General features: G+C 32.3%; 1 protein-coding gene across 2 annotated transcripts in view; it reads right to left on the bottom strand.

Moving 5' to 3' along the window:
* Brd10 (bromodomain containing 10) overlaps window positions 1-15,644 on the bottom strand; it is an 83,621-nt gene that overhangs the window by 37,197 nt on the left and 30,780 nt on the right. For both annotated transcript variants that reach the window (XM_071600621.1, XM_027943092.3), the window contains exon 3: window positions 7,153-8,570. In XM_071600621.1, coding sequence (XP_071456722.1) covers window positions 7,153-8,570 — 1,418 coding nt within the window. The remainder of the gene's footprint in view (window positions 1-7,152; window positions 8,571-15,644) is intronic.

The following is a 15,644-nucleotide window of genomic DNA, read 5'->3' on the forward strand; positions in this document are numbered from 1 at the left end:
TGTCTTCACTTCAAAGCTGTGCTTTTTGATGGTAAAATACTATATTCAAACTGCTTCTAACTGACTTCAGAGTTTTCCTTTTGACTAGGGATAGAAAAGCTGAATATTCATTGTACTTAATACCTTAAGTCTGTATCCTTAATAAAACCCCAATAATCTGAATTCAAATTTTCCTGCATTTTAAAATAAAAAACAGTGTTTACTTTTTATTAAATATTATTTTTGAAATGAAGCATGTGATATTATAAAATCACACAATCTTTATTTGGTAGTATGTTTTTGTTTCAGGTTAAGACATACACTAGGCAAGTTACATATTGCCCCCCAGTGGGCTTTCACTCCTCTACAATTTTCTTGATCATACCCTGGGTCTTTTATTCCCACGGCCCTAAGTCACCTAGTCTTTTAAAATCTAATATAATTCTTAGACCTAGGATTGTGCTGGAATCAGAGATCAGTTTAAAACATACAAGAACTTCAAGAATGATATGAGGTATGAAGTTTTAGTCTCACACCATTCTTAAGCTTAAAACATAAATGTGCAAAAATTGTCAACTTGTACTTGGAAAATGCATAAAACTTATTAATAAGCCTTAATCATAAAACTTAGTAATTAATATTACAAAAGTATATCTAAGAAAGCTTTCTAAACACTACTCTTAGAACAGAAAAAATGATGCTTAACTTGAGAGAAATCATGGATAAAAATATATTTTATACTATAACTGAGGCACAAAACCTTAGTCCTCTAAAATCTAGAAATATGTCTCATATTATAGATATGAAGGTACTTATCATCTTCATTTCAACTTCTCTTTCCTCGCTTTCTTATTTTTCATTTTTATTCCTAGACTCTACCTGGTTTCCGTTGTCTGTCTTCACTCTTTAGCCTCTGGGGCTACTCAAAGACTTCTACCATTTCAATGCCTTCCTAGATTTAGATTTCAGTGTTTTAAAATTATCCCAACACAGTCACTACTTGCTCAGTGTCTTTATTTTAGAAATATTAATAAGCAAGTAGTTTAAAAAGACATTGGTTTCTGTTAAAAGTAAAAACCCCAAGGGCATTTTGCATTATTAAATAGTGAATCTGAGAAGTTCCAGAGATGTGAAGCCATAGAACTGGAGTCTATAATTGACCCTATTTACTAACATGCATGCCTTTAGCTAATATTTATATTCTGCAGAAGTTTCTGAAATGTACTGTTTCTAATCTATTTGATCTCAATAAAACAGCTGATTTTCCCCTCTGTTATTCTTGCCTATGAGCATCATCATACTGGTAATTCTTCAACCTTATCACATAATACAGTAACTCCTTAACACCCCATTTTCCCAGTTAACTTAATTATTGAATCAGATGCCAAATTCTGCTACTTGTTTTAATATCTCTTAAAATGGAATTTTCTTCTGTCAATGTGATAAAATAGCCATATTACTCATATGGATTTAAAAGTCATCATTCTTTATCTGGATTTAAATTTCTTCTTCTTCATTATCTTCTATCTCTTCATTCAAGCCCTGTCAGCCTCTTTTCACACTTTTTCATGGCATCTTCATTATCTTGTGAGATCTTTTTTCCTAATTCTGCCACTTATTAGCTGTGTAAGCTTGGACAAATAAATAAATAAATCTCTGTACCTCAACTTTTTAAATCTATAAAATGGGAATATAATAGCATCTACTTTTTGGAGTTTTTTGAAGGCACTATTATATAAGGCTTACGGTGCTTGGTACACAGTGAGCATTATATTAGTTTTTTGGGGGTAACAGAAGGATTTGAATAATAAAAGGCCACGGAATATAGCCAACTCTTTCACTCATATCTTGGAATCTCCAGTTGGTACTCAAAAAGTTTTCCTCCATGAAGATAACCATAGTTAGGTTTTAAAGTGCTATCAATATAGAATACTACAAACTTTTCACACATATGGACCTGGAAGTAATCAAATATAAATAGCATTGTTTTCTCATTCATTTTCTATTAAGTAGCTCACTGCTTTTTATACATCTGATGTATCTTATTTCTTTTTTTTTGGGGGGGGGGTACCGGGAAATGAACTCAGGCATTTGACCACTGAGCCACATCCCCAGCCCTCTTTTGTATTTTATTTAGACAGGGTCCCACTGAGTTGCTTAGCATCTCTCTATTGCTGGGGCAAGATTTGAACTAGTCACCCTCCTGTCTCAGCCTTCCAAGCTGCTGGGATTACTGGTGTGTGCCACCGCGCCCAGCTCTTTTTTTTCAATATATATATTTTTAGTTGTAGATGGACACAATACCTTTATTTTCTCTCTTTCCTTATTTTTATGTGGTGCTGAATATTGATCCCAGTGCCTTCTTGTTCTTTTTTAAAAACATGCTAGGCAAGTGCTCTACCACTGAGCTATAACCCCAGCCCCCTGCTATATATTATTAGTTCAAGCGCCTGTAGGCTCTTGATTAAATTATTTAAAATAGCACCACATCATAGACGTATATCCCCCAAACGGCACACTCTCATTACTCAAACAACTTCTAAAACCTCAACTTTTCCATGAAAAATTTTTATTGTGCTAATTGTTTCAGTTACACCTTGCTTAATTATACCAATGCTTTTGCTTGCTGTTAATCTTTTTACCTATTGAATTCCTATTACTCTTCAAAGTACTTTATTCTCTGTAAAATCTCCCCAGACTATCACAGTATACATTAATTTTTCTTCTACTTGATCTTTTACTATGTTGTCTTTACCTGTATTTAACAATTATTAAATTGAGAAGGCTATTTACCATTTTGAATCTTAGTTTAAGTTTCTTAAACTCTAAGAGAATAAGACCATTGTCTTACCTACTTTAACCAATTTAGAGGCACTATTATAAAATCATTTGGTTGAAAATAATGACTATTTGCGAGGGGAAAAATGTTCCAAAACAAACTTATTGAAGATGAATAACTTAAAATATCATAAACCTTTTATCATTGTGAATCCATTTTTAATCATATTTGTCCATTTTTTCAGGTTTTATACAAAGTCTCCAAATTTAAAAATTTCAAATTAATTTTAGCCAACTTTACCTGCTCTATGCAGTCTATGAAAATATATCATTGAAATGACCAAAATATCCACTAATGACATTGGTTCAATGAACTACAAAATATAAACAGAATCCTATGCAGCCATTTAAAATGATGCTGCAAAGATCTATTTGTTGCACAAAATTGCTTATGATATATTGTTATGTGGGAACAAAGCAGGCTGAAAAATAGCATTTTACTCAAAATGCTATTTGAAAAAGATATAAAGACACATAAAAAAGGGCTAACCTTATCTGTACAAACCATATTATATGTGTTCATTTATATAATAGATTCCTACACAATTGTGCTAAGTGCTAGGGATGCAAAACCAGATATAATCCTTCTGTCCTCAAGAATGTTATAGAGGACCCCAAATCATCAAAGTACCTAGAAATAAATGCAACAACAGTAAATTCAATGAAGGAGAAGTGCCTGGTGCTATAAGTACACACAAAAGGGAAAATTTAAATAGAAAGATAATGGGAGATTTCCTTAAGGAAGTGTTAAAAAAATGAGTATTTAAGGAAAGGGCTATTCTTGCTTGTCTCTGTGATCTATAAAGAAAATGTAATGCTTTTATAATAAGAAAATATAAAACCAAAGAATCTGAACTTTTTTCTTTTAACTTTGGGCTTTTTTCTTTTCTTTTCCCTTTTTTGTTCTTTTGTTTAAAGAACAAAATTTTCAGGAATTTTTAATTTGTAAATAAGTTACCAAGAAAAAATTTCTAATTGCCAGATTGCACTTTTCTTGTTCTTTTTTAAAAATATTTTTATTAGTTATTGATGGACCTTTATTTATTTGTTTGTTTATATGCAGTGTTGAGAACTGAACCCAGATCCTCACACTTGTTAGGCAAGCGCTCTACCACTGGGCCCCAGCCCCAGCCCCTGTATTTTTCTTGTCCTAATGCACTGAATAAATCATATAAGAGAGAGCAGGAGATGATGGACATTATATTATTTCCAATGATTTCTATTTATTTTATAATGCTTCCAACAGAAAAAGGCCTAAATGACTAAAGATCAATTCAAAATTTAAAAAGCAGAAGACAACTCTAATTCTGAAAAATAGATTAAAATGCTTAAAAGTCGCAAAACTGCTTGAGACTACATTTTCAACTAATCTGTTTCTGTACCTTTTATTAAAAAGCATCTCCCAACACTCTAGGGCATCTTACTAAATTTAGAGATAACCTCCAAAAATCAAAGCCTGTAAAAATCAACATATTATGGACCAGATTAATCACATGTAAAGGTTAGTCCACTCTAAGTGCAATTTCATAAACCTATCATGGATAACACAGTTCATCCCAAAGTATATTCTACAGAATACATGGGCTTTTGGTAATTATTACCTGAAAAAAGCTCTGTGTTAAAATAAACTTGAAAAAAATACAAGGTTAAATAAAACTGAACAGTTTTAAGATTTTGTTCAGAATCCTAATGGTTCAAAATCACTTAACCACAATTCTCAAGTCCATAAAGTTCTGAAATCTAAAATCCTAAAAGTAATTTATATGGTAACAAAATCTTCCCTGACTTGTTATGAGGTTTCTTAATAATATTCATTTCATGTAGTCTATTTATACTTTGTGTGTGTGTATGGTACTGGGGATTGAATCCAGGGGTGCTCTACTACTGAGCTACATCCTCCATTCTTTTTATTTTTATTTTGAGATAGGGTCTCATTAAATTGCAGAGGCAGGCCTCTAATTTGCAATACTTCCACTTCAGCCTCCTGAGTTGCTGGGATTACAGGTCTATGCCGCCAAACCTGGCTATCCATATATTTTTCTGTAGAAATTTTGTGTTTGATTTTATGGGGGGTTACCCAGAGCCCTACTGGGGATGTTATTTAATATACCATATACATCACAATACCCTTGTGAAATCTGAAGATTTTTGAATTTCAAAATGAAATTTTGCAATTCTCAAAATGCACTGTGAACCTGTACTAATACACAATGTGAATATGTAAGAGGTACATTTTTCATACCTATGATTGTGGGAGCTCACTTTTTAAAAAAGCTGTGAGAAAGGAAACACTGTATTAGAATATATGTCCTAAACTGACTGCAAAACAGGTCACCATGTCTCAATGCCTAATCAAGGAGTATTGGGCAAACCCTCAGAAAGACAAGTGGTCTGAAAATTATGTAAAACAAACGTACTGTCATTACTCTTTGAACACTTTATTTAATACTGTTATATTAGTTAAGAGTTACTTAATATCTGAAAAGGATATAGGGAATAGGACTATGGATAGGATAGGATAAAGGGAATAGGACTATGCTCACCCCATACTAATGAGCAAGGGAAACTGTATTTGTCAAATCCAAATATTTTAGTCACTGAGGGCTTGACTTTCTAAAATTTGCTCTGAGGATAAAATGAAAGTATACAAACAAGTGCATAAGATTCTTCTATTTTATGCACATAAGCCTTCTCTATCCAACCACACAGGCTCAGAGGGGAATATATAAGCATTTGCTACATTTGCCTTTTGAGTATTTTCATTCACTTGTCTATAACTGAGCATGAAAAGCCCACAAATTTTCTCTCCCAACACCCTGAACTTTGATTTTAAAGAATGTAACATTTTATTTGCTTACAATATAAATTTATTTTAACCCATTGTTTAATAAGCATTTTTATGGCCAATTATAATATGTAGGAGATATCTAGCCTATCTTACTGACATAAGTTATAATTGCCTTTGAATACATGAATGGCAGTATAATAAACATTTAGCAAAAGGTTTTAGGTGACAATGATATTAATAAAACAATACTATAAACTTTTGTATTTTTAAAAAATTTCAAAATTTAAAATATTATTTAATGTGTTAGAGACTAATATTTCAAAGTGAACTGGCAAATCAGGCCAAACTAAATTTATAAAAATCTAGTGGATTACTTGTATAATTTAAAAGGCTTATTTTTGAAAGCTACTTTAAAAAACACTAACATTTTATCACCTGTGTTGACCTGGAACACTTTTTCACTCCAACAAATCAAGCCTATTTTTGGTAATAAATTTTATAGTACTTCTTTCCCGATGATTTTACTATATGCATGTTTTAAGATATACTGAAGTATATTTAATGATTTAAGTAACTACAGTACAGCACTAACTATAGTAGCCTAACAAAAGCTCACTCACTCATTTGCCAACTCTGTATCAAACTGTTGTCAAATTTTAATTAAGTCTGCTACTTAAGAGAAGGAAAAAAAAAAGCCCCTGAAATCCACAAATACTGATGAACCACAAGTCATTTTGACAAACAATTCTCATATTTTCCCCAACAAAGCCAACTTTTTACAAAGGTTAATAAAGTTGATCAGATGCTTTTGTCTGTCCTCATGATGAGACACAAACTGATTCAAAGACAGACAACAGGAGAAACAAAAGCACTGAGTACAGAAACCAACCACTGAAGATGATTTTTGTTGTTTAAATATGCTGGTGACAAGTATATAGGATATTTAAGTTTGATGAAAGATTTATGAATTCTTTCACATATATTTAATGCCTTATTGATATAATTTCCTTCTTATACTTCATATTTTTTGGTGTATTTTTTATATACCAAAAAACAGATGCTGAAAACTGTATATGGGAAAAAACAGACTCAGAAAGATCATCTGGCTACCCTTGTTTGTTAGTTGTTATGAATCTGAGTCCTGGGAATGATATCTTCTGATAGCAGTGTTTTTCCTACTACATTTGTATTGCCCTTAACCTAGGAAAAACCCCCAAACATTTACCATAAGCAATGGGAAGCACTGCAGAGAAACTGATGAAAATTTAAAAGTAAAAATATGAAGTCCAAATGTGTTCAAATTCAAAGTGAAATTAAAATGTACTATATTAATTTTTTTTGTTAGCGTATAAAAATCTTTTCTAAGACTCTGGGTTTTCTAATCATGGAAAATAAAACAACAACAACAACAGCAGCAACAACAAAACTTGACCCTTACACAAATACAAATGTGCATTTCATTCTGCAAAGCAGAGCTTTCATGATGTGTAACTGAAAGAACTGGAATTACACTTAAATGTAATTCTTACCCATCTGTGTTAGCTTACCAGATTTGTGCTTCTTATGTTTTGCTTTCTTTTTGATGATGAATAGCTTATTCTGGATCTCAGGTTTATAAGACTTGAATGCAAGAGAATGAAGACCTTCACGCTTTCTCTGTAAATTTTCATTCAAAACGTCTTTCAATTTCTTTTTTTTCTTTTTCTTCTTTTTTGCCCTCATTTTAGTTAGTTTGAGTTTCTTGTGGCTCTGCAGTGACTGCTCTAATAAAATATCCCTTACAACCTTATGGCAGTTAATTTCTGGATGATCAATGTGACTTCCATTTATGTGTATTTGGCAAGATTTTAGAGCATTTTCTTTCAATGGAGTGGGTTCAGTCTTTATTTTGGAAGTTTCACCATATTTTTCCTCATTTTCTATAAACCTTATTTCACCTGGACTAAGTGGCTCTCCAAAGCCAGTAACTTCCCCTGGACTCCCTGGTTTTTCCAAATTTTCTTTACAACAATCAGTTTTTTTAATTTCACAGGGCCTGTGAATTCTCATTTCACAGTTGGACTTTACTTCCATTTCAACAGAGATGTCATGATTATCAAAGTTCATTTTAGCAGGGCAGCAAGCTAGATCAAAATTAATTTCCTGCTCTTTCTTGAAGGTAGAAGGCAGGCCTTCTCTACCACACTTATGTTCTCCATTACTTGTACTAACATAGTCACACTTGAATTTCTCCAGTTTAATCCGAGGTACTCTTTGTATTTTAATGGGTGGAACTGGAAATTCTGGGGCCTGAAAAGGTCTCTGTTTATAAATCCGTACATCTGCACCACAGAACTGTGGAAAATGTACATAAGCGTTCTCCAAATAATCATAACCAAGGATAACTTCTCTGCATTCATGTATAGGCTGTCCAAGCACAGCATCTTGAACTTCTTTTTGTGTTTCATAAACAAAGTCACAAAGACCCTTAAGTAACCACACTTTTTGGTAGAAAGGTAGTTCGTGAAAAGGTTTTTCTTCCAATGGATTAACTTCTCCAAGAACTTTAAAAAACTGAGGACACAACCCAAGTTTTTCAGCACAGTTATCAGGATTTTCAGTCTGTCCTACAGCAGTGTACCACTGCTGCACTTTCTGTCTTAGTGCTGCTTCCCAGGCCCTATAAGGCAAAGTAGGTCTTCGATGTAAAGTAGGTCTACGATGGGGAGGACTTAATAGAGAAGTCATTATTTTTGATAGAAAAGCATTACACTGAGGCATCAGAAGACAACGTTCCAATTCATAAAAGACTATTTCTGGCAAATTTAGAATTTGCTGGGCTAAACAAAGGAAATGCCCAATGGCTGGAATTTCCCACATGTTCTCCATAGAAGTTGGTGCTGCTTGAGCTAGAAGTTTTCTTTCCCATTCTTCTATTTCCTTTTGACAAGCTTCTTCTGCTTCTTTTTTTTCCTGCTCCCGAAGCCTAAAGGAAAATTCAACAAATTATACTGTTACTTAAAGTAGAAAGTAATATGAAACATTAAATTTAAATTAGGTTATAATTTATCTGTAAATATTATATCTACCAATATTATATATAGGAAAAAATAAAATTAATTATTAAGAAACTACAATAAAATTTGGGAAAAAAGGCTATAAACTACATAGTCTTAAAAACTGAAATGAATATAATTTAATATAATTATATAAACTGTTTATATAATTATATTCTGTTTATATAATTATATTATAAATATAATTATATAAACAGAATATGTCAGAACATAACAAAGCATCTACTTAACAAATAATAGTAATAATGAAAATAAGCAAACATTGATCAAGGAGACAGCGGTATTGCAAAAACAAATAACTTTTTAGATAACGAGATTATGAATGATGTTTTTCCTTTAGAAGTTTCTTTACTGGCACTTCTATAAAACCTTCTTAATTAAAAAAAGTAAGCTAGATGAAAATATAAGTATACATTTTTATGATCTTAGATTAGGCAATATTTCTTAAATATAACACCCAAACATAAGCAAGAGAAAAAAAAAGTACCTAAATCGGACATCATCAAAACTAGAAACTTCTACTTTTAAAAGATAACATTAAGAAAGTAAAAAAGACAACCGACAGACTGAAGAAAATTTTGTAGATCATATATCTAATAACAGACTTATTTGTAGAAGGAGAAATAGCCCAATTTTAAAATGTGTAAAAGAAACTATGTAGACATTTCTACAAAGACAAAAAAAGGATCAAGCTCACAAAATGATGCTTTCAACATTGCTATTCATTAGAGAAATGCAAATCAAAACCACAATGAAACATCACTCTATATCCACTAGGATGGCTGTTAGAAAAAATATAACAAGTATTGGTGAAGAAGTTGAAAAACTGAAGACCTCATACACTATATATGGAATAGGTGTTTTGAAAAACTGTGTAGTTCTCCAGAACCTTAAACATATATTTATCATGTGATCTACCAACTCTACTGGTACAGGTATACAACCAAGAGAAATGGAAACATCTGTCCACAAAGAAACTAGTACATGGTGATCCATCCTGTACAACCAGAGAAATGAAAAGTTGTGTGGCAATTGTGTACAATGAATTAAAATGCATTCTGCTGTCATATATACCTAATTAAAATAAATTAATAAAAAATTGTATATGGATATTCACAGTAGTAGTATTCTTTTTCTTTTAATATTTTTTTTAGTTGTCAATGGACATTTGTTTTATTTATTTATATATAATGCTGAGAATCAAACCCAGTGCCTCACACATGCTAGGCAAGAACTCTACCACTGAGCTACAAAACCAGCCCCTCACAGTAGTATAATTCTTAATAGCCAAAAAAGTGGAAACAAATCAATATCTGACATTTCTTATACTATTAAGACAAATACATAGTAAGAACACTACTTTAGCAAATATTGAGAATTTCTCTCTTATAGAACAAACCAACTTTTGTGGTTTTGGTCAGGAGGTCATATTATAGCTTCTTTGCTATTAGATACAAGGGGCAGCCGTATTTCATTACCTAAGATTAATAAGGAAAGTTTTAGCAGTGACTTTGATATATAAACAATGCTAAACATTCCTAATAAAATTTGACTTTTAAAAAATCTGCTTTCAACTTTGAAAAATTTTACTTTTTACTAATGGGAGCAGTAAGAGACTGGTAGAATTTGGCTTCTCTCATACACAGCTGGGATTCTAAAAGCCCATACACTCAGTAGATGGTTTTATTAGAAACAATGTTCCTTTCTCCTGTCCTCAACTAGGGAACTATAAGGAAAATTGTGTCTACAATAGAAGTGTTGAGTGAGAAACTAAAAAGAACTTCTAGAAAAAATTTAAAAATTATAAGAAAAAAGAGAACAGATTTACAGTTAACTCCTAAATAACAAATAGTGGAAGCTACCACACAATGGAATACCTTTAATATAATTAGAAAATACTGTCAAGATAAATTACCATTCAGAGCAAAAAAATCTTCTAAATTTTTTTTTTGTAGTTGTAAATGGATAGAATGCCTTTATTTTATTTGTTTATTTTTCATGGTGCTGAGGATCAAACCCAGTGCCTCATGCATACTAAGCAAGCACTCTGCCGGTGAGCTACAGCCCCAGCCCCAGAGCAAAAACATCTTTAAAAAATAAAGATAAAAATATTTTCAGACAAAAAATTAATATTTGTAACTAAAAGACCCCTTATGTAAGAAATTCTAAAGGATCTATTTCCAGTGAAGGACACGATCTCTGACTAAAGAGCAAAGAGGGGAAAGAGAAAAAAAGCTGTAATGTATGTTAAACTACACAGACACAGCATTAAATAATGATAAAAATGTTCAGTTTAAAAAACATTACAACAGCAGCAAACCAATGTGTGAGAAATGATTAAAGATGAAAGCATTTCAAGGTCCTTTTATTAATCAGGAAGACCTAAAAATATTGATTTCAGACTTTCATAAGTTAATAATGAATGTGAATATTTCTAGGGTAGCTATTAAAACAAAAGACTTAAGGACATACTCAAATTAGTAGAGATGGGGACATGGAAGGTAAAAATAACAAAAGGTAGTGGGAAGAGAAAAAATATAGGACAAATGAAAAGAAAAAGATAAAGCAGTAATCTTTTAAAATAATGACGAGGATACAATAATAAGAAGCAGGGGTAGGAATGTGGTTCAGTGGTTAAGTGCCCCTGGGTTCAATCCCCAGTACCAGCCCCCCCAAAATAAATAAAAGTTTTTTTTAAATAGGTCATACAGATTTTATTAAGATATTTTATTAAGATATTTATGAAAACCTTATGCCAAGAGACAATTTTTTAAAATATTTTTTATTTGTAGATGGACACAATATCTTTATTTTATTTTATTTTTATTATTATTATTTTTTAATGTGGTGCTGGATCAAACCCAGTGCCTCATGCATGCTAGGCAAGCACTCTACCACTGAGCCACAACCCTGGCCCCCCAAGAGACAATTTAAATGGAAGTTCATTGGATTAGACAAAGGAGAATGAAGGGAAGTGGGGATGGAAATAGGAAAGACAGTAGAATGCACTGGATATAACTTTCCTATATTCATATATTGAGCCACGACCAGTGGCTCCACATCATGTTCTACTTCAAGAATGAGATTCTAATTAGAATAATCTATACTCCATGTATAATGTCAAAATACATCATACTGTCTAATGTCAAAATATATCCTGCTGTCATGTATATCTAAAAAAAATACAAAAAATTCCCAAATACAACAAAATAACTTCTACAGTGTCTTCTGCTTCTACCCAAGATCAAATCAAATTTGTTCTCTCTTAAAACAAAACAACAAAACCCCAAAACAACAACAACAAAAAAGTGAAAACAAAAAGCCAGGCAAAATATACAAAAACTGTTTTTCAAGAACCTAAACATCAGTGACACAAAGCTGGCTAAAACACCAATCAATAAAATTGATAAAAATGACCCAAGAAAACAATAACAACTAAACAAGAACAAAAGCATTAAATAAAGGATAGTGATTTCTGAGAGATGAGAAATAGACAAGGTGAGTCTATCAACTGCCCCAGTCTAACATTGCCCTAATAGAGTTTCCAGGACATGAAGGAGAAAGAGAGGGCAACCAGGCAAAGATAAAAGATTAGATACGGAAGATAAAAGATTAGTGAACTTGAAGATAACAGCAAAAACTATTCAAACTAAAACAAGAGAAAATACTTCTACAGGATATACTTGAGGAAGAAAAATGATCACAGAAAGATACAAGAAGGACTGGGAACCTAACATTACATTAACAAAAATAGTAGTAATGTCTACTTTGGGAGTAAAAATGAGATCTGAATTATTGATTAATCAACAAAAACGTATAAGATGAATGAGGCAAAAGATATCAAAGTTAATAACAGAGAGCACACAACTTTTGTATCAGTGGAAATAGCTGTTAAAAGAACTAAATCTTCATTTTCCATGGATGGATATCAACAGACAATGCCGGACTAAAAAAAAAAAAAAAAGGAATAAATCAAGAAATAGCAACATAAGCAGTGATTTAGAAGTGTGGAAATAATTACTAGAAGAAACAGATAAGAGTTAAGGTAGATGATTCTGAATCAGGGGCTTGAAGTTGAGTTGGAATGAGACTGCTCTCTTTTATCAGAAGCCTTAACAGCATTGTATGAGTTTTAACAGCCTGTAAAATTAAAAATCCTTAAATCAATTTTTTCAAAAATTGAAGAATTGGGGTTTGGATTGTGGCTCAGCAGTAGAGCGCTCCCCTAGCATGGGCGGGATCCGGGTTCGATCCTCAACACCACATAAAAATAAAGGCATTGTGTTGTGTCCATCTACACCTAAAAAATAAATGTTTTTTTTTAAAAATGAAAGAATATTAGTCAAGTGATTTAAAGTTCTTAGTTTATGTTAGAACTACAGATAATGTACATCTTCCCATGAAACTGAGTTTCTCTCTGCTCTTTATAGAGAATCGTAGAAATTTCATTGGTACAAGTCAAGTGTCCACATCAGAAATGCTTGAGACACGAAGTATTTTTGATTCTGGAACATTTGCATACCTGAGAGAGATCTTAGGGATGCAATCCAACTCTAAACATGAAATTCATTTATGTTTCATGTATACCTTATACACATAGATTAAATGTAATTTTTTTTCTTTAAACCCAGGGCCTCATACGTGCCAGACAAACTCTACTACTGACATACATCACCATCCCTTTTCATTTTTATTTTGAGACAGGGTCTCACTAAGTTGACCAGGCTGACCTTGAGCTTTCCCATCCTCCTGCCTCAGCAAATTCCACCAGATGTGGAATTTTCCTTTAGTGGTATCATGTCAGAGCATTTTGATTTTTGAATCAGGGATGCTCAACCTATTAAGGAATACCAAATACCAGAAAAGATACAAAGAGTCAACAGTAAATAAGGAAAAGGACAATAAAAAAATCATCTTAAGCTCCTAAAGGCAATGCACAATGATTGATATCAATGAAGTACTCTGATGTTCTGATAGAGAAGAGTATTATATCTTTCTGCAAAAGTGAAAAAGTAATTATTGGGGAAGAAAAAGTCAGGGCAAGTTGGAGCAAAAGAAATCTTTAATGGACTTGTTTTTGCCTAAAGCAGTGATAAGCAACCTTTAAGCATTACAGATTAGTGACCTGGTAATTTCAGAAACTAATCATGTGATAGATATAGTAAGAACATAAAAAAGAGTGAGAAAATAAACTCACAGACTTTCATAGAAGATCAGTGTAAGAGCTAGAAATACACAGAGTTTGCCTGTAGGCCAAGGTTTAGTACCAACTGGCTTATTCTTGGAAAATGAAGACTATTAGTCAATGATATAAATACACATTCTGTTAGGTGCCTGGAAGGACCATGACACAGTTGAATTGTGATGCTGGCATCTATGTGCACTGTCTAAAGTTATGTAAGGTCTGCTACTCACACTGCTGTGTCTCATAAACTGTACCTTTCAAGGAAGAAAGATGGAATCTAGCCTTAGATTACACGTAGTAAAGAGGTGTGAGAAGGAAAAAGAAAGTATATGACTGGTATAGACCAGCAAGGCAGAACAGCCCTTTGGAAATAGGAATATGGAATCTCTCCTGATCCTCAACAGCATAGTGATGTAATAATTTCACTTCCAAAAGTCCTTTTTAGAAGACAGACTTCCAATGAATTTTAACACAAAGTGTAAAAAAGAAGTGTTAGTTTACTAGCCTACTTTTGTTATACATTGCAGCCTCTTTAGTATCTAGAGACTAGATTATTATAAAATTAAGATTCATTTGTCTAGTACACAATATATAGAGGAAATAAGCTCTCAAAAAATGAGAAGCACCATCCTGGTGCTCCTGCTTGGAGAGCATTTACCCATTACTATATAAAATAATAAGAGAAAGTGTGATTAAGGTTATTTTGGTCACACATAACTTGGCAGGCACACTGCTAATGGGTGAACAGCTTTGGGGGAAAAATTGTTTTAAAGTCTTCTATCAGTTTTATAAACTTTTATTGACCATTTACCATGTGTGAGGATACAAAGAAGTGAAAAAATATGGACCACATAAGAGAGTATAATCTAGAAAAATATAATCCACAATAATCCATTAATTGAGGAAACAATACAATGCAAGCAAATTGGTGGCATAAAAAATGAAAGTAAGACATTTATGTTTTCTAAAATGCGTTATACGTACTGTTATATTTTAGGCAAATCAACCATTCATATCAAGTTTGTCAAGAAGAGGTTTCTAGTTAAAACAGAAAAGGAATTTAAAGATTATTAAGGAACTTATAGAAGCTCTGTTAAGGGTTAGAGAAACAAATTTACAAGACGTGAAGACAAAAAAGTCTCAATCATACTCAGGAACTTCTCCAGAAAAAATTAGACGGCCAATACTATTTAGTACCTCTGATACTAAGAACCTAGGACAACCACAAGCTTCTTCTACCTTCATCTTCATCAAAAGACAAACTCTCTTGCCCATCACTGCCACCTGATTGCTTCTATGTACTTCCAAGTAAGAAGTATTTGTCTGGTTATGTGCTTCTACTTTAGCTGTGAGTGGGTATGAAAATATAAGTGTTTGGCATTTCTTTTGTGGTGTAAGGATTTGTAATAAGGGAAATTACCAAAAGGTATGAAAGCTATCCAAAGTGCTGAGCGGGCACAAAACACAAATGTCTATTTCATTAAGTCACTGTTATTATTGTGTTATACAGGTTCTGGAAATAAATCACTTAATTATAGCTAGCTTTTATTTTCCAAAAATATATGTCACTTATTGTCTTAACACCAGTGATTTCCAAATGAATAAAGTATCAGTAAGTTCATACAAACATGTAAAATAGAGTATTAAAAAATACACAAAATTTCTGATTATCCAATTTTATAAAAATTAATAGTGAATATATCCAATATTTTAAGATTTTTTTATTGGTTCATTACAATTTGTGCAATAGTGGGCTTTGCTGTGACACAGTCATACACACCTAAAATTTGGTCAAGAA

Source organism: Marmota flaviventris, chromosome 13 (assembly GCF_047511675.1).
Source record: "Marmota flaviventris isolate mMarFla1 chromosome 13, mMarFla1.hap1, whole genome shotgun sequence".
Lineage (NCBI taxonomy): Eukaryota > Metazoa > Chordata > Mammalia > Rodentia > Sciuridae > Marmota > Marmota flaviventris.